The following is a 20,146-nucleotide window of genomic DNA, read 5'->3' as shown; positions in this document are numbered from 1 at the left end:
TTAATCGCTACTCTTTTTTAAAAAAAAAAGTTTTTTAACATACTTTTATTCAAATTAGTAAACGTGTTGAATTATTTTGTTTTGAGCCAATTATAGATACAAATAAGTATCTATCTTATAATGAATTTATTTTGCTCTAAACAATCCTAATAAGTTAAGGAAATCACACCCTAAATAATGGTAAATAGATGTTATCCTTTAAGTAGTACATGCCGATGCGAGATGGGTAAACAATAAACACAATAAGGGAACAACAATAAGGTTCTTATTATATCTCAATTTATTAGTTCACGCTATTAATATGTTAGTTGTTCTTTCTTTTTTTTCCGGATATTTATGTATTAGTTAGTACCGAGTCTACAATAATTAATTTTTAGGGATTTTTTTTCATCAATGTTTTATGAATTAATATAGAATCCTGATCTGTTAATGCATACAATTATCATTTATCAAACATATTCCTATATGACTATATCTCATTTTACATGTCAATTAATTCTAATTCATATTCAATACCCATCTCGAACAATATCATATCAATACTTTCTAAATATTAAGAAGAAATCGTGCACGCATAGCCTCTATGTCTTCCCTTGTATAGTTGGTTTTATATCACTTGTCAATTTGTCATCTTTGTCTACCACCCTCGTCAACCGCCACCTACACGGCTAATATCATACCAATTCACCCAAACAAAATTTCCCAAAAATATACAAGTACTAGTAATTTAGTATATATGGTCCAAACTCATTACGAGACAATATTAACACACATCACATATTTTTTATTTCTTTTGGTAACAATTACCCAAAACTCGTGGTCATAAACAAGCTAACTACGTAGCACAATATTCCACTCGTAACATAATTAGCGCCGCCACAAACTCCGCCTTACTCCGCTCTATAACACGCCGTCAGCCACCTCTTAGGGGAGGGAATCATTCCCTTTAACTCTTTATTTCTTCTTTCCTTTGTTTTACGTAATGGAATTGGTTTCCCATTCCCTTTGATTGTCTTTTCTTTGTTTGTTTGCTTGTTTGGTTCATAAAGTTAGAGAAATCTAGAAAAAGAGAGAATTTTTCATTTTTAGAAAGAAAGAAGAAAATGGTGGCAATGGCTTCTATGCAAATGATGAAACCTACTATTTCTTCTTTCCCGAGTTCATCAAGGTTTGAATTGGATTCCGAAGTTCAGAGGAAAGGAATTATCCGGTTGAAAAGAAGGGGATTTGCTGCTAGGAATTTGGTGAACAGGGTTTTTTCTAAATTACAAGATGGTGATGATCGTCCTAGCAACAGTAGCAGTAAGCTCTTACTTTCCTTTCTTGATTTCTTAACTATTTTATTAATTATTAATTGATAAGATTGATTTGGGAATTGTTCTAATAGTTATAAATTTAGTTGTCACATTACTAGTTCAAATTAAACTAATGCTATCAAGGTGACTATTAATTCAGGGGCGAGGGGACTTAGGGGGTACTTAAATTAGTTATATAATTCATATACCCTGAATTAAGTCAGTTTCTTGGCAAAAAGATTGAAACTTTATGATGGATTAGGGGTTTGGCTTATTTGTTTGTTAGTAACTGTTTATGATAATTCTTTGAGTTGTTATATGTGATAGTGGATTTAGGTAAGAAAAGGGTAATAAATAGGGCAAGAGTGGATACTTCCTATTTGTGGAGCAATGGAGCATTATGTCATGTATATGAATATGATAATTGGAATTTGGAACAATGACAGTCATTTGGAATTTAATAATTATAGATTTATAATAATTGGAATAAGGGATACATTTGTCTGTAAGATACTATGATTAGTGTCGGGAATCAATGCCAGCTTGTTTTCAGGATCATGTAAGCAAAGATTTGAACTTGTGATGGTTGTGAATTTGGGTTGAGTGATTTTGAAGTTTTTTTATGGTTTAAGTTAAATGGGTTTACTCAAGTACTTACGAGAATTGTTTGATTATTTCAAGATAAAAAGAGTGTGTGTTTGTGTAAACTTACTGTTTTATGATGTTAATTGAATTATGTGTGCATGAAATTGCTATTTAATGGCTTTGAATCATGAGGAATAGTTCATTTGAGTCTGAATAAAAGGGAATGAGAGGCACCATCTCATTAAAAAAGCTGAATAAGTTGATGTGAATTGATAAAATGTCTTAGAACACCAACCAATATGTTAATCGATTGATATTTAGTTGTATTTACTGTCTAGTGACAGACTGACAGTAAGATCATGCCTCAAATATGTTAACTGCATATTTTCAATGATCATGGTCGTGCTGAAGCTTTGCCTGTGCTTAAAACATCATCATTAGTGGTTACGATATTTTGATCTGGGAATGTTGCTTAAGGGGATTGTGACTTCTTTTTTAATGATATGCAAATGCTATAAAAGATATAAAGTACTTGGTATGTATCTACAAGGAGCACAAGGTTTGGTTGTTTACTTTGATTTGGGGTGCATGAAGCTTTGAGCACTTTATATGCTTTACAGTGATTTCAGATTTCACTCAGGTAGAATTACAGTTGTAAATGATTAGGCTTTCTTTTAACCCTGTATATGATTTCCTTGTAGACAACGAACCTCCTGAATCTTTGTTTATGAAGGAGCTACGAAGACGAGGCATTACACCCACATCACTGCTTGAGGAGAGCAATAGGAGCAAAATTGAGGAAGAGATAACAGAAGATGGATCTGACAGGTTGTATTCAAAGAGAAATGCAGTTGCGACTGATTCAGACAAAAGCTTGACTAATCAAAGAGAGCAATCAATGGCACTGAACAGTGAAGGCCTTGAGGTTAACCATAATTTATTTTTGATGCTTTGCTTATTGAAAAATCCAAGCTTTACAAAAGACCTATTGTCTTTTTTGTTCAATTGTTCCCTGCCTCTCTCTTTTGTTCTGTAAGCTGCTTTTCTGTCCTCATGGTTTCCCTTTTTTGTCTCTGCATTGTGTGTGTGCGTGTGTGAAATAGATTTGTTTGTATCAATTGCAGCGACTTAGTTATGGTATTTGCCCCCTCTTTGTGTATCATCAATTTGATGCCCAAAATCAGGCACATGAGTGCATGACCTTGCCATTATTTTGTCTGAAAGTGATTTTGGAACAAGCCAGGTAACCTCGGAGTGGCAAATTACTATGGTTAAACGTTAGTGTAGTGTGAATTTCTGTATTTGCCATTCATTGCTTGGTTTCTTCTAATTACTCACCCTTCTTAACTCTGTCCACACATTTTTTATTAGTTGAATTGATTCATTCATGATTATATCTCTTACTAAGGTGCACCAATTTCATTCCAGTACTTGCTTTACTTGTCTATCTAATTGCTAAATTTTTCCCTACGTTTGTTTAATCCAGGGCTTAATTCCCCGTGCTAAACTTTTATTGACACTTGGTGGAACATTCTTCTTGGCATTTTGGCCTCTAATAATTTTGACAGTTGGTTCTTTTGCTGCTCTCTATCTGGTAAGCCTTTCTAGCAATAAAATTGTACGCCTATCTTTTGAGAATGAGTAACTACAGTTACTGAGCAGAATCAATGGAATATTAGTAGAACAAGGGATGAATGTGATTTAACAATTCTGAAAAACGGCAATAGATTGTTTGACACATGCTTTCTAGTGGTTTGCTTTCTTATGTTGGCAATGGTTCCAACATGGAATTAGTGGGTGAATGTTGTTCTTTAATGACAGTCTGAAGTCTGAACAATTGATAGTGTACTTTTGTAAAGAAAGTGGGGGGAGGGTATACAACCTGAACATGTAATAGTGTAATACGAGGATATCTATGTCCTGCTTATGATGATCAGGTCTATAAGATGAACTGGGGGGCAGGTTACAGATATTGAAGTCTTATAAACAATCTGGCTACTTTGCGTAAAGTGATGATGGCAGACTAAGATAAATATCAGATGTTTGTGCACTATGATCACTATAAAAAGAGTGAATTGTAGATGCTCGTCAATATATATTTTGTCCCTTGATTAATGACTTGCTGGAATGCAATAGAATATGATTGTTCATTTTATACTCCCTTATACTGTCTAATTCTCGATGCAGTACTTTGGGCCAACTTTCGTTCATGATGGGACTGATACTACAGCTTCTCTCCCTCAATATATTGATCCATACGAACTTCTGCAAGAAGATAGAATCATTCAATAGGTTTTCATTGTTGATCAAAATGGTGGCATTCATCTGCAAATACCAAAACTTGATGGCAGGTTATTAGTAGGGTTCCTCATCTTCAAGCTCATTTTGCAAGCAAAAGAATTGTAACTCATGTCCATCCTTTTCCTGCCTTGTATGTAACTGTTTATACATATTAGTGTATGTATGTATGTATGAATGTATTATGCCAAAATATAAGAAGAATTATATTGGTAAATGGAATGCTCAAAATTGATTAATCTCTCCAAGTGATAAAATCAAACAAGTCGAGAGTTACACTTTAAACATTCAAGTCACTCGTAAAGTAACTAATAAAATATAATGTAATTCAAAATAAAAATTTATAATAACAAGATAGCGACAATTCAATTTAAATATTTAATCAACACACTTGACGCAATAATCTTTCTGGTTGAAAGTACCCCTGCCTTAGTTGAATCTGGAATCTGCCATCACAAGTTCCCGGCATACTCTACAGAAGTGATCTCATTCAAGTTCTTGCCTTGGTGGTCATGATGTCCAAGCGCACATTGCGCATACCGTAATACAGAAGAAGCCCTTCTAACAGGAATTCAATTAGGCATTCATTACAAGTTAAATATGGAGGTTTTTTAAGATCAGAGATAATTCAGACTAGGCATCCAGGTTTGAGCTACTCTGTTAACCATCGTCGTAGCCACTTTAATCTTAATAAAAGGACTTGTGAAACATTATACAAAAGCCGGTGGCTTAATCTTGACTGACAGTGTCTCTAAACTAGATCATTCAGCTTACCTAAAAGCATAGCCTTTAATAATTAATAAATTTTATAACTACACGATATGAGCCAGCATTACTCCTTATAATCATTCGCATGGTAGCTTCAAGATGTATAACTTAGGCTATCATCAAGGCAATTCATACAAATAATCAACTAAGCTAAGGCGGATTCAACAGATTAAAGCTAAAAAAGAACTAGCTCAGTGAAATTGATTCAATGTCACCATGACAAAAACCATTCCTAATATTGCAAACAAAACTCAGTATATTCTTAGCACTGCAATCTTTAAAATAGGTACTTAAAACTTTAAATAAACAAAACGACATCAAAAACGACAATAAAATGCCTAAGTAAATTAAGCCTTGTCACTCTTGGAAAGATTTGCGGCAGCTTGACCACGAAGACGACCAGTCCTCCTGGCGGCAATAAGACCAACCTTCTGCCCTGGTGGTGCATCTCTACGAACAGTACTGGCATGACCAATATGCTGGTGGTTACCTCCTCCGTGGGGATGCTCAACTGGATTCATAGCAACACCACGAACCTTAGGCCAGCAGTTCCTCTTCACTCTGTACTTGTGGTATGCATTTCCGGCCTTGAGAAGAGGCTTCTCAGTACGACCTCCACCAGCAACCTGACCAATCATAGCACGGCAACCACTTGGGACAATCTTCTTGGAACCAGATGGGAGCTTGATCCTACAACAGAGAATAGATTTCGTTAAATAGGTCCGATCAGAATTTATAAATAGAGTTGATAAGATCATTGGCAGCTCCAGTTGACGCTATTACAAGTTTACAACCACACTCAAAGATCACTAAAACAAAATTCAATACCTCAATTACCACAGATCATGCTAAAAGCTTACTTGCATTTCCTTAATCCACATCACAACATATCATGCTACACAATGATACAAAATACAAACAAAATCAAATGGCATAATTATGAAATACTCTGCCTTGGGAACATGATTTGAAGGCTGGAATTTAAAGAGATTAGTAACTCCAACAAGAGTTTTATACTTATATCAACCTATAACCTAAAACCTTCGCAACATCAACATTTCATTGAACTAACTTATTGAACAATCGTCTGCAAATCATCAATACATACTTCTAAGCTCAACCCAATTAGTCATTTCAAAAACAGCCACATTAATCAATCGTAAAACAAGTATCAACATAATCAAAACCCAACAAAACACTGTCATTAACATAAATATCAATTAAACTCCATAATAATAAACCAAAACTTACAAAAAGATCCAATTTTTCAATCCTAAAACAAAAACCCCAATCAAAAATCACCATAAATATAATCTAAAATAAAAAACAATAAACCAAAACACAAACAAATCATACAACAAGATCCCACCTTTCAATTCCAACACAGAAAAACATAGAACAAAAATCAAAAACCCAGAAAACAAAATGAAATAAAAAATCTGAGAGAAGAAAGAGAAATATACCTAGAAGTATCATTATCAGGGTTGTGAGAGATAACAATAGCATAATCCCCAGAAGCACGAGCAAGAACACCACGATCACCAACATGATGTTCAACATTACAAACAACAGCTCCTTCAGGAATAGATCTCAAAGGAAGAACATTGCCAACCATAAGATTAGCCTTCTTCCCACAATAGATGAATTGACCGGTGTACATACCCTCAGCAGCAACGAAGAGCTCTTTCTGGTGCTTGTACCTGAAAGGGTGTCGGAAAGTGACGCGAGCAAGGGGTGCACCACGACCAGGGTCGTGGATGACCTCGGTGATAACACCCTTGAGGTAGCCATTGCGCTCGCCGAAGTCGAGGGTTCGGAACTTGGCGGGACCCTTGCGGTGGTGGGTGTGGGCCTTGAAGACGGAGCCTGCTCCCTTACGTTGAGCTCGAATGACTCTTCCCATGGCGGCGGAAAGGGGAGAGAGAGAAAATGTGAGGGAGGATGAATGCTGTGGGAATGAAATGGGGGAAAGAAGGGGGAGTTAGGGTTTTATGTGGGGGGTGATGGGTTAGGGTTTGTGGTTTTTGCCCTAGCTTTTTTTTTGGGCTTGTTTTTGTGGACTGGATTATTAATGGGTTTCTTAATGTTTGTTTGGAGTTTTAATACTATCGGTTTTTTTTTTTTTTAATTGGGTGTTTTATTAGAATCAATATTGATTTTACATTAAAGTAGCCTATCATAGTTTGTTTGATCCCGCGCAACAACGATCGGGAGGGGACTGGAACATGACCATCTAGAACTGATCCCCGAATCCAGATTAGCTCAAAAGGAAAATCGGGTAGAACGACAACAAAAAAAAAAAGGTAGCCTATCATAGGTTTGACTATTATGAAAAAATTAATTTAGGTGTTTGATCGTACTCCGTAACTTATTAAAACCTTATATGGGTTCAAAAATTTCTTTTATACTAAATTAGCTACTGAACAATTTCTTTTTGTTTTTTTTGTTTTTTTTTTTTTTGTTTTTACATAATATACTTAAACAACTATGAATTAACCACTAAATAATATTTGCCAAACATTTTTTATACAACTAGCCATATACATCATGCTAATCAAACTAGATAGTCAAATCAATTTATATATATAGCTACCACAAAATTATTAAATATCGCTCAGTAATTATGTTGGGTCCTAATTTCACCGAAGAAAGTATGAGTCGTTGACTCGTTGTTATAGTAATTAAAAGCTAAGTTTTTCATGTTGTGATGTTCTCTTTACCTTAGTATAGAAAAATAATAAATCAAATCTATTTAGGGGTAAATTTAAGGGTGAAATCAAGAATAATTAACGGAGCAAGTTAAATTGAAATACAGAGTAGTTTAGTTAAACACGGAACACCTATATCTTTCCATCAAGAATAGTTAAGGGGTTAGTTATGAATCTTATCATCTACCGTTTTGTTAGCATTGCATAAGGCAAATTACATCATTTTGTTACATGATAATTACAATTAACTAAAAGTATATCCTGATGTTATCATTTGGGTATATAGTTTGTGAAGTTCTTACAGTTTGTTTACAATTTAATAAAATCAATATTAATATATTATTATTAGCTAGTTTGGAACACTAAGCATCTCGTAGGCCATTCTACTTGGTATTATGGCCCATTTTCACTACTGATGTCTCAAACTTTTTGATCTTCTAAAGTTTTTTTGTTTAATGTAATGAATATAATAGCCTCTAGCTAAAGATAATTAAAGCTAGGTTACTATAATAAATTAATAATGTAAAGATAATTAAAGGAGACAAACATCAAATAATGTAAAAAAGTTGAATGCACAATTTCAAGATGAAATGTTAAGCTAGTATTCCATTAATGAATATTGTGTGGCACAATAAAAATTAAGGAGTAAATTAACCCCCAACGTTGTTGGCATACATAATAATCTAACTTGTAACCAAATAGATGTACATCGATCAAGAAACAGATTGAAATGGCTTCAAATTTTGAACACCAACAACAAGACCTCGAATCGAAGAAACCACAGCCACCAGGGAAACAATCAAGCAACAATATTTCAAGACTTGTAACGAAATCCACCACCAAGAATACTTGCGAACATTGCCTTGTGCAATGTACATTTCTATAGGGAAATATATTGTGAGAGGCCAAAACGAAAGCGCCCCGATTAAGCCAACAATATCATTGAAGAAGGGGAAGATCATTGCTACTATTGTCACTAGTATGACATATGTTGTTCTCCAGAAAAACCTTAGCAAGTTAAATGTGTATGGACCATATAGAGGTAGCTTCACGGGGTATTCCGCATTCACGAACTTACTTTCAGGCCATTTTGTGGAGCATTGTGTCTCTACAAAGTCAAATAGGGGTTGCACGAATACCTGTTCAACATATATATATTAGGACTTGTTAAGTTCACCTTATTGAATACAAACTCATGCAAAAAATAAATTAATTACCTGGTAAGCTCCAACAAGATGGACGGCAATGAAGACATTGGCAAGGGCAACGAGCCAATAAGGTTCGAAGAAACCGAATCCAGTTAAGAAATTTCCAGGTGCATCATTCCCAAATGCAGCATAACCCATAACTCCACACAACATGTAAAAAAATGTGGTGATCAAAATTCCAACTGATATTGATTTCTTCATAACTACATTCTCTGGAGGGTTTGGCTTTAGTGTGTCCTGTCACATAAATCACACATTAGTTAAACAAGATCAGATAATTTGACATTGATGAGTCCGACTACTCGTAATTGTTTTGGGACTAATGAACTAAAAATAGAATTTTAAACATGGATTATAACTTACCTGTATTTCGATGAGAACCATAGAGAAAGCATAAGCAAAGGCCATGTTTCCCAATGCTGTGCATATATTCCAAACCTTCTGTGCCGCGGTAACATCTACTCCGATTTCTACTCCTGTTAATGATGTTCTTGCATTGCTACCACCTACAACAATATGTACAAACAACTTCTGTTATTAATTTAACAATACAAGTAAATTTATCCTGCATTCTAAGAGATACATTCGTGTTAAGGAAGAATCACACGGTCACGCTTAATAAAAATAGCACATCAATATAATGAGAAGTTGTGATTACAAGTTACAGTTACCTGCAACTTTGGCTATGGCAAGACCAATTCCTATGAAAGAATAACCAAACGACATGGCAGCCGCGACAATAGAGAGCCATGAAAGCTTGTGAAAATTGGGAAGTTGGCTCATCAATAGTTGTAGAATTCCAAATATAAGGAGAAATTGATTATTATGTGTGTGACATCCTGCTTGATGCCCCATCCTATGGAAACATATAGCTCGTTTCACAGCCCTGAAAATTACAGTAATTAAAACAAACATTATATTATACAATACATCTTAATCAAAATTTAATTTAGCAAATTAATCAATATAAAATTCCTTACGCCATGCTTATAGATGCGGTAATTGTATAACCTATTGATACTCCAACAAAATTGGAATATTGAGCAAGGCCACATAACTTGAATTTTCTTCCACCTATTCATACATGTCAAAGTAAGATGCATTAGTATCACCCAATATCATACATTATTCATACAATATACATATACCTTAACTCGAAGTCTCAAATGGAGTATGAATTTAATTTACGAGTATTTCAACATAGATTAATGTGTACGATATTCTAAATCAAACGATCCTGATCAAGGCCTCAAGGGTGTATTATATGTATGATCACATTATATTCGGTGTTAAATTACATAATAATTAAGTTAACATCTTGTAGTCTCTTTGCTTAATTTGTTAACCCTCACCCTTTGGCATATTTCCTACTCCTTAAGAGAATCAAAATATCTACATCCAAACTCAAGTAAAGAATTAAAGAGCTCAATCTAAACACTATTAATTTTGTCAAATCTTGGGAATTCATGAAAACAAATATTATTTAACTGAATAATTATAATTTTCAACCTTGTCAAAGAAACAATGTTTACATTATTTTTAGTTAATGGCACTTAATCCTTTGCCCTCCATTTTAAAAAGGAAATCACCATTTTATATCAATATATATTACCCACCTCACCATAAGTTCAATTAGAGATCAATCTTAAAATTATAATTATTTTTTAAAATTAAAATATTTCAATGAATTATTGAGGAAATTATTTCAATTAAATGTTTATTTTCATATATTCCCAAGATTCAACAATAAAAATAATGTTAACCATTTTTATGATAATTCACATATCATTTACAAAAATGATAATATCATACCTAGCCAAAATTCTAAACAAACACCACCTAAATCTTTTCCATACAAAAAACAAATACTTATCTTTTTCATGAACATTGTAAAGGGATGATAAAGGCTATTAACCAGAATCCAGTTAAACCCTAATATAATAATCCCATTATATTTCAATAAAAAAAAAAACAAAAAAAATTCCGAACACAAAAAGATCCATATTACAAATGCGAGAACAAGATACACATCCTACATTAAATATACTTAATCAAAAAAAAAAAAAAAAAAAAATCGGCGAATAATAATTATACAACTAAATTATTAAAATAAAAATTTATACCTAGAATAGACCTTACAGCCTCTCTGTAAGTGTAATGTCTCTTGCCGGTAGTAGGATTTCTGTAACAATCAGCCTGCAACGCAGATGCAAACCACGTAACAAGGGAAAACACGAGAAGAACAACGGGCCCAGAGATCCAACCCATTTGGGCCACGGCCCATGCTAATGATAGCACGCCGCATCCAATCACGGCTGTTATGATATGTGCACTTGCAGTAAGCCATGTACCTTCGTTACACCACACACAAAAATAAAAAAGTTAGTAACAGTCGAACATATATTTTGTAATTTGATATGGGAAATAGATTGTAACAATGTGACAAATTTGGATTTAATAGTTGGACGATTAGAAGAGATAAACCTGTTCTTTTGGCACAGCCGTCGTCGTCGACATCCGTTGCATAAAGCCTACCGGATTCTAAAGGCGAACTTACGTTCATATTGGTTTGGTATTGCAAGGAGAGGAGTGAAACTAGGCCAACAAAGGTTTTGTGTGTTTTTGAGAGTGTGCTTGAGAATTGAGATGAGAATTATCAGGAATTAGTAGATCTAATGCAGCTATATATATAATTTTGGGATTTTTGGCCCGTTATTCCTTTCTTTTTATATAAGACCATAAATTTATTTTTGGGAAAAAAAATCATAGGTTACCTGGACTTTATCTTTTACCATAAAATGAAAATATGAATATATATTTATAAAGAGGAATACCTAATAAGTGAATTTATAAAGGAAAGTTGAGTGAAAGGTAGACAAATTGCAATTATGTGGTCATCTAATGAAAATTTTATAGTAGTCATTTGAATTATGGCTACCATAATGTTTTCATGATTATATAGTTCATAATTAACATATTTTTTCCAAGTAATTAATTATATTACTTTATTTTAGGTATAAAATAGTATTATCAACAATTTTTTGATTGATCAAATTTTTAGTTTTATTTATGTAATTTTTATTCTTATTTTATAGTTTCTCGAAAAATATTTATTTTATGTTGGATTAAAATATTCAAAAAATATATTTGCATTGTAGACATAATAAGACTAAGTGTGACTATTTTATAACGTGAAAAAATAAACCAATCATATTTGTATATCATTAAAATAATATGGTAGTCATTTTTCAAACGACTACTGTAAAAACATCCGGTCATGATCAAACCGAAAATAATATGGTAACCTAAAGTCCAAAAGTCCATCTTGAATTCATGAATTACTTAATTTTTTGTTAAGCTTCTAAATGCATTATTAGAAAATAAGTCTGTAATCACAACAATATACTACGTATGTGAAAATATTTGAATTGTTGACAAATTTTGTTAATTTATCTAATTCATGCATTTGACCATGGTGATGAATTGCAACAACCAAGGAATCATCAGTTACATGGATGTGAATCAAGAGAATATTTCGTTTTACTCGGAATCTTTTTTTTTTTTTTTTTTTTTGAAGGGGGGGAGAACTACTCCGAATCTAATTGCGGAATAATACTGCATAATTTTATTTTATTTTATAAATTATGTATAATTACTTAATTAGGATAATATTGATGTGTAGTAGGACTAGTGTCCACTCATTCACCATATTTTTAGCTAATACTTAGGAATAAAGTATACAAATAAGTTGTAAAAACCGTGTAACCACACAAGGTCACAAGTGAACACGTGAAAGACCGTCAAAGATAACTAAGGTGTAAAAACATGCGCATTATAAATCTAAACATTCCTTTGACAATCTCTTTTATGTACCAGAATTTTACATATTTAAAATAATTTAAACAAACTCAATTATTTAAATAAGATAAAACAACTCAAGTGTAGATTTAAGTCGAAAAGTTTTGAAGATTATTGCTTGATAAAATCGTAAAGTTTGAAGATTATTGCTTTATAAAACCTGGTCATAAAATAGGAAGTACTTGGTATATATATGTTATTGTTACATCTATCAATCTATGGTTTCGGTCTTTGGCACCATCATAGTCTATTTTACTCCCAATATGGAAGACATTAGTTTTACAAAGTAGCATTATGATCTTTGCCACGAACTCTAGGCTTACATAAGAAGTTGGAATTTACATTGTTGGTTGATCATTTTAGCAAACAGCAAAAACTGATCATTAAACTTATAAGTCAGAGCAACGACTTAAGATGTTAAGAATGCAATTATGCAAACAGGGGCTTCAAACTCTAATAAAAAACTGGCCAAGCCCATCCTCTTTTGCATAATAGTATATTCGTATCGTAGTACTTGATTGAGATAGACGTTCATTCACGCACCTGCAGGCTGCATGATCAGATGGTCTCGTGCATACAGCCAAACCTGGATCTTGACAAAGACTATTATTTTTGATAGCCAATCGCGTAGATTCTTTATTTTCCAAAGGTCAGAAGCATGTTTAAATGCCAGACTGAGACTTTAAAATGATTAGAAAGGAGGCTGCAGAGCACTTAAGTTACAGGCTGGGCTCTAGTCCATGAAGGTTGATCATCATCATCAAATCCGTTTAAATGACGGCTGCGACCCTCTTGTAAATATAACACACAAGACCATACCCCACGGATAAGTAAAATACTCACAAACACTGCACTTCCAAGAGTACAAATGACCTGCATTTTGAAGTGAGGCAAACGAATCAGATGAGGTAACAATAAGACCTGTATAATCAACATGAAAGCAGAAAAATAAGGCAGCATCTTCCAAAAATAAAGCAATACATGCACCCATGAGACTGATGAGACCAAGCCTCAACAGCATATCATGTATAAAGCACAACAAATTCAATTCAAACAAATCTCGATTTTCTTTACTAAGCCCACCATTGGTGACAGAATAGTCTAGTTATCAAGCTTAGAATTCTTACAACACCGCAGTTGGATCAAAATATGCACAAAGATGGTGGATTCATGTCTCGGGTAGAACATGCATACAAAAATGTGACATAATTCCAAATGAAAGCCTCAATTTAACTCCGTTTGGTCTATGGAGGAAACAACTCAAACAAGGAGAGGTGTATAAAATGAACAAGTGATCTTATGTAAACTGTACCAAGTAATTTTTACATAATTGACATATTAAAAGTGTTCCAGGCTTCTAGCTTAGCCTTATGAGTCTATACAGTATACAATAAGAGCTTTTCTAATTGTAAAATTAATTTCACGATTTTTCTAATAGATCAACATAGGACTCATCACATGCACTTGACCATAACAGCCACAATTGAATAGATAGGGGGAATAGTAAACACTTGCACCTATACTAGATTACTAGTCCAATTTGGATGTGAAAAAACCGAAGTTCAGGGAAAGCACAACAGTACATCACTAGCCACAAGAAGGACCTTTCACAAGACCAAATGACCTTTCTAATTTTAGTCAAATTATGGATGTTAGGGTTCTAATTAGTTCCAAGTTTTTACTAGTATGGTATCAGGAGCATCTGTTCAGATTATTCATCTGATGAAACAGCCTGCAATATCACCTCCCATTTAAAACACAAGTTGACAGCTTTTATGTAATTCCACATAGATGCCTGAAGCAATTCGTTGTTTTTTAATCGCAATTATTGCAAGTATTGCAGTTAAGAGATCATCTAACAGACTAACACTTCCCTCGTTTGTAATATCTAGTTTAAACATAACTAATCAATCCATTTTATTACAACTAGCACATTACATATCTAATAATTAATCATGCAATTAAGAATTGTATACAAGATTCTGGTATCAGCATAATGGTATAAAACAATTCATCGAACAATTATCCTGTCTATCAACCCGGTTCACAAGTTAGAGATATATCAACAGCCACCATAGACTACAACAGCAATGATAAGACAAACAATATATGTCGTACTTCATATAATGCATATCTAATTTGTGCAATTGATCCATTACCTCAAGAAAAGCCTTCAACACCCACAAAAATGATAGAATTATCAGTCCATTGACAGCAAAACCAACCTATCAAACAACAACAGTAACACTTAGAACAACAGAAACCCCTGAATAACCTAAATTATGATCATTAATCAATGCAAAAACATATATAATCATTCTATCTAAGCCAAAAACACCAACAAATAATCACAATTGTTAATATCATACCAATGTAAGTATTCATCAATTGAGAAAATCGTACCAACAAAAATCAAGTGTAAAATTCAGGAATATTTGAAGCAACTATAATTTTTTGATCAATCTATTGCTACTGTAAGAATTAAGCTTCAAAGGAGAAATCAACAAGAAAAACGCACCAATTTGGTGGAGATAGCAACAGGAAGAACTGATCGAACAGCTTTACGAGCTCGTTTAGAGACTTTTCTGAAGATATTTTCAACAAACCTAATCAATAAATCTAAGCTTCGATCTTCTTCTTCGTCTTCTTCATCATCTTCATCGTCGTCTTCTTCCTCGTATCCATCAAAATCGAATCGGCTCCATTTTCGGCTATTATTTATCAAATCATCGTTCTGCAAATTCGCAATATATTAATCAAAATTCATGAAATCATATGTTAATTGAGGATATATTAATCCTTAATCAAAGATAAAATTGATCAGAAATTGAGAGAAAAGAACCTGAGAAGAACTTCGGCGAGAAGCTTGAAGAGTGGGGAAAGTTCGGAGAAGATGGATTTGATGAGGAGAAGAGAGAAAAGGATGATGTTGATGTTGAAGAAGATGATGATGATGATGATAATAAGGTAATCGGAAGAATGAAATGGAGGAGAGAGAAATGGAGGATGCCGCCATTGATGAACTTACTCTCTTGCTTTAGGTTCCTTGATTAGCTCCTTCATTACATAAGAATAACTTCGTAGTGTACTTTACAAGTGTATGGAATAACAAGTGGGTGGATTTGTTTAGAAGAAATTTGAGACTTTTTCTTGGTGCAAGTGGGTGGATTTGTTTAGAGGAAATTTGAGACTTTTTCTTGGTGCATAGACTAAAGATGACACTGGACCGGGCTTGCCTTTGACACAATACGATAAAAGCTCAGCGGGTTACGAGATGAGCATTCCGCATACACAATATGCGTGCTAGGCCAAGGACCAAGCTTGGACTACAAAAGAAATAACATGATAAAGTAACTAAGCAAGTTAGGAAAGTTCTAACCACTTGAGTTATCCCTCACTCTATGTGTTCAGATACTTAATTGTAATGTTTTTGACTTTGAGCGACTAAAGTGACTTGGCTGCTAATCATATTGGACTTTTGTTTCGAAAGTTATATAAAGTCTTTGGCTCGATTTCAAGGAGGATCTTGGAGAATTGCCTCAGATAACTAAGTTTTTTTTTTTAATTACCTTGATAATTTGACACTTCATACTTTATATAATTCCCTCACTTGACACACCTATGCTGTCCAAAGCTTGGAGGGGCACTTAGTGAATAATTATGCAGACATAGCTATTTATATACAATGTTTATTTAAAAAACAAGACAATAAATTATACTTCGTTGAACATTCCAAGATATACAATGGTTATTATCTTGACATTCAGATAACAAATGTTGAGGTTTTTTTTACAGGACACACCCCGGACACGAATATGTATACAGCCATACAGGTCAGGAAGCAACTATCAAGCAAAATTCAACCCTTCTCCCAAACTTATCAAAGCTGATTGTATTCTCCTAACCGTTTATATAGTTAGGAAGAAAATGGAACACCTTTAATAAGGAGATACTCCATATTCAAATTTATTATAATAAGATTTATTATCTCATGAATCATTCATAGCATCATGCATCAGTTTTAAAGCTAGTGTTTTACATACTAGCCTGTTCTGATGGCAACAAAAGCCATCCTCTATTACAAATTTCAAAATTTTCTTCATAGAAAGAAGTCATTACACTAATGGCATAAACAAAGGCTAAGACGACAGAATTGAAACATTTGTTAGTACAGTAAGATGATGCTAGAGGAGAAAGATCTGAGGTCATACTAACTCGAAGCAATGAAGATATCGGTGATTTGATCTGCTCAGTTAGACGGAGGGAAAAAGATGGCATCTGAAGTCCTCTTTGATCTGAACTGATTCTCTATCTCTGGGCTCACGTTGAAGGCTGCCTGCAGTACTTCAGGGGATAGTGCCTTCCATGCTTAGGTCTTTCCGGCTAAGTGCGTGAATATTAGGCTGTAAACACCACGATTCATTACATGAATCATTTAAGAATAATTCCAGGTTGAAAAAGGTCTTTAAACAAAAGAACTGAATAGTTTATCTTGTTCAAAATTTCTGAATAAATCAGTACTTCAGGGTAATGATTGCTCGGCATATATTGTGCAACTATGTTTGTTCTTTAAGTAACATCATTTTGCGGAAAATTTCTATGTATCTAGTCTGCAAGAAAGATAATATACAGTATAGTAAGTATGATTTGCTTTTGGATGACAAGTAGTTTTTGATGGGAGTAGGAAAGCAATTGGAGTATCCTCTGAAGGAGAAACTGCTAAATGCAAGAAAGTTGTTTTGATATGCATTCTGTTTTTGGGTGTAAGTGTAACCTGATAAGGCAAGCTCTCAAACTTAAACATATTGATGCCTTCATGTCAATTTTCTTAATCAAGATTAGGTGCAAAAATTCTGATCTAAGGGACATTTGATGAGACATGTACTTTCGATATGCATTCTGTTTTTGAGTGACTAATGTGACATGGGCTGTTTGTTGTGTGCTATGACTGCCTAATTGTCTTGTGTAGATATGTATATGACCATTCTAATATTAACTGGTAATTTTATCATGTAGGTATTCTGCTGCTCCTACACTCATAATGTTGCTGCTAATGGGAAACACATTGCTATTGTTACAACTTAAGCGGAGACTGATAACCCAGAGGCTGAGCTAAAGCCTGGCATCGATCTTCTTGGACCGATAGATGAGATATTCTTCAATACATGTGATAGATATGAACCTACAAACCAGCCTGAATCTGATAGCTGCTTCATATCCACTGTAAGTTCTAAACCTGACAGACGACCTGTATAATACTATCACAGCATTCTTATTGTTGAAGTGTAAGAATTTCAATTTGTTATAAATAATCTCTTAAAACAGTACAACACACTTCGAGTCTAGTGTGAGTCTGTGAAGGATATGATCGCGCTTGATACTCTCCGTGTCTATGATTTTGGACTTCAAATATGATAAATTTAGCTACTAGTTTACAGTAAATAATACGAAGTATTCAACAGCTTAAGAACAAAACCTACCCTGCCGATTTTATTTACTCACAGAAAAATACAAATCTGAGCACGACAGGACGACAGGAAACGGAAAGTTAAACCTTAAACCATAAAATTTTCACACTACTATAAAAACATCATGAAAACTAGGAGTACCCTATGCAAACTAACGAACTTATAGTAAGCCACCAGTAAATGACTCAAATTCCATATCAATTCAGCTCCAATCCTGCTTAAAGACCAAACCCTCCCAGGTCACAATTCCGCCTGAATGTCCTGCGTCCTGGAAGTTGAGGTAGACCAAAAGTTGGCAGACGATCATAATCTCCACCAATAATGAAAGGAGAGCCGAGGGGATTTGGATCCCTTTGACCTGGAAATAAAGGCCTAAAATGGGGAGGCTCTCGGAACTGCAATGGTCTACAAATTTTCTTTCTCCTTTTCCTAAGCTCCCAAACAGAAGAAAACTTTGCCTTCCATGGACATTCCCTTAGTGATAATGCAGTGTTTCCAAACTCTTCTTCATACTTCAGTTTCCACAGATCATTGTTTGAAGCAACAAATCGCAATTCTGAACACACACACTCCGCTCTGGCAACATCTACTGGAGGAAGGCACTCCAGGATCTTAAGTTTAAGCTCCGTGGGAAGGCGCATGAAGCAAGGTGGAGGAACTACACCCGCTCGTTCACAAAGGTCGATTAGAAGAGGATACGAAAGGCCATCCTTGACAATCTTCCAGAACTCGAAAATCTCTTGGTATGGAAATAACTTCCTGGAGTTATCCATCTCATCATGAGAACGACTATAATCACCCCCTTCCCAGATATCACTCAGAGCTGGGAGAAACCGAGGTTCATCCAAGCATACTCGATGGATCCCAAATCCTTTCTTTGGCAAAGAACCATATATATTCACAAACTTTCCCATACTTTGGAATTTCAAAGCAACAGTCTCGACAACCTCGGACGTTGAAACCTCAGGGAGGGTATAATGCAAAGTCATACCAAAAGCTAAAGACGGGCAAGCATCAGCCAGATGAAATCCCTCAACTTTCCTGTGCGAAACCATGTCATATGCCACAAATCCAGACTCCAATAGAACAGCATGAACAGCAATCACCAATAGCTTATGATCACCATTAGCAGCAGCATCTCCCACCTCCTTCACATATACTTTCTTCAAAAAACTTGGGACAGAAAACCTATAATTTCCATCTGATTCAGACTCATCATCAACCACCATTTCATCAACCACCTCAACTAAGTCAATTGATTTTTCCACATTAGGATCATTCAAATTTGATGAACCTTCCAACTGGGCATCCACAATTTCTCGAGTTCGAGCGCTCGAACCGATTAGTTCATCAACCTTAGAGGATTCAATCATCTGGGTATTTTCTAAATTTCCAGTATCATTAGGGTTACTCAAATTCGAGGTTCCTTCCATTTGGGCATCATTCAAAACCCTAAATTCAACATTAGGAATGTTCAATTCATCCAATTTACCAGAATCTACTTTCTGGGTATTCACCAATTCATTATTAGCCCTAGTTTCCCGGAAATTTCCTGATAAATTAGGGATTTGAGATGAAAATGCAAAAGAATTTGTAGAATAATAGATAAGATCACCTGAAGTAACGCCGAGAGACTGAATAGAATCTTCTGGAGAAGATCCGCAAAGCTCTTCCTTCCTGTTGAGGGATAAGAGCAGATTCTGGTGTTGCAGAGCAGAGGATGAAGAAGGGAAAAGTTGGAGGAAGATGAATTCTTTGAGTTGTTGAAGATTAAAAGTATTGGGAACTTCAATCTTATGAGTTTCTTTGGATTCTAATGATCTTAGCCTTAGTTTCATGGTTGGCTTTGAGAAATACAGTAGATTGATCAGGATTTGCTTTGGGAGATATGAGAGCGCATTCGCAGGCAAGAATCAAAACTCAAAAGTCGGTTTCATTCTTTCTTATCCATAAATGGA

At 34.5% G+C, this 20,146-nt stretch overlaps 5 protein-coding genes across 5 annotated transcripts; 1 reads left to right on the top strand and 4 right to left on the bottom strand.

Annotated features, from left to right (window-relative positions):
* The first annotated feature begins 669 nt into the window (after positions 1–669).
* On the top strand, positions 670–4,421 carry LOC110685006. Its single transcript, XM_021861460.1, has 4 exons — positions 670–1,302; positions 2,582–2,805; positions 3,367–3,474; positions 4,068–4,421. Exons 1-4 carry the CDS (start codon positions 1,104–1,106, stop codon positions 4,170–4,172), a joined length of 636 nt encoding a protein of 211 aa, XP_021717152.1. The 5' UTR covers positions 670–1,103; the 3' UTR covers positions 4,173–4,421.
* Positions 4,422–5,113: 692 nt separating this feature from the next.
* LOC110685005 (60S ribosomal protein L8-1) lies at positions 5,114–6,926 on the bottom strand. The gene is made up of 2 exons (XM_021861459.1): positions 6,410–6,926; positions 5,114–5,636 (listed from the first exon to the last, which is right to left on the bottom strand). The coding sequence occupies exons 1-2, from the start codon at positions 6,847–6,849 to the stop codon at positions 5,294–5,296; spliced, it is 783 nt and encodes a 260-aa protein (XP_021717151.1). The 5' UTR covers positions 6,850–6,926; the 3' UTR covers positions 5,114–5,293.
* A 1,306-nt stretch (positions 6,927–8,232) lies between these two features.
* On the bottom strand, positions 8,233–11,220 carry LOC110685093 (amino acid permease 6-like; the record flags this gene model as incomplete). The annotated part of the gene is made up of 6 exons (XM_021861558.1): positions 8,233–8,793; positions 8,872–9,099; positions 9,226–9,368; positions 9,534–9,748; positions 9,843–9,936; positions 10,986–11,220. Coding segments are annotated over 6 exons (1,341 nt in total), but the record flags the coding sequence as incomplete, so codon positions are not given.
* A 1,650-nt stretch (positions 11,221–12,870) lies between these two features.
* Positions 12,871–15,858, bottom strand: LOC110685004 (protein SHORT HYPOCOTYL IN WHITE LIGHT 1-like). Its single transcript, XM_021861458.1, has 4 exons — positions 15,563–15,858; positions 15,239–15,454; positions 14,880–14,945; positions 12,871–13,593 (listed from the first exon to the last, which is right to left on the bottom strand). The coding sequence occupies exons 1-4, from the start codon at positions 15,734–15,736 to the stop codon at positions 13,435–13,437; spliced, it is 615 nt and encodes a 204-aa protein (XP_021717150.1). The 5' UTR covers positions 15,737–15,858; the 3' UTR covers positions 12,871–13,434.
* A 2,272-nt stretch (positions 15,859–18,130) lies between these two features.
* LOC110685003 (putative F-box protein At1g23770) lies at positions 18,131–20,146 on the bottom strand. The gene has a single exon (XM_021861457.1). The coding sequence runs from the start codon at positions 20,024–20,026 to the stop codon at positions 18,407–18,409; it is 1,620 nt and encodes a 539-aa protein (XP_021717149.1). The 5' UTR covers positions 20,027–20,146; the 3' UTR covers positions 18,131–18,406.

The sequence above is a fragment of the Chenopodium quinoa genome, unplaced genomic scaffold, assembly GCF_001683475.1.
Source record: "Chenopodium quinoa cultivar QQ74 unplaced genomic scaffold, ASM168347v1, whole genome shotgun sequence".
In the NCBI taxonomy this organism is placed as follows: domain Eukaryota; kingdom Viridiplantae; phylum Streptophyta; class Magnoliopsida; order Caryophyllales; family Amaranthaceae; genus Chenopodium; species Chenopodium quinoa.
This window is presented reverse-complemented; position numbering and strand designations above follow the sequence as displayed.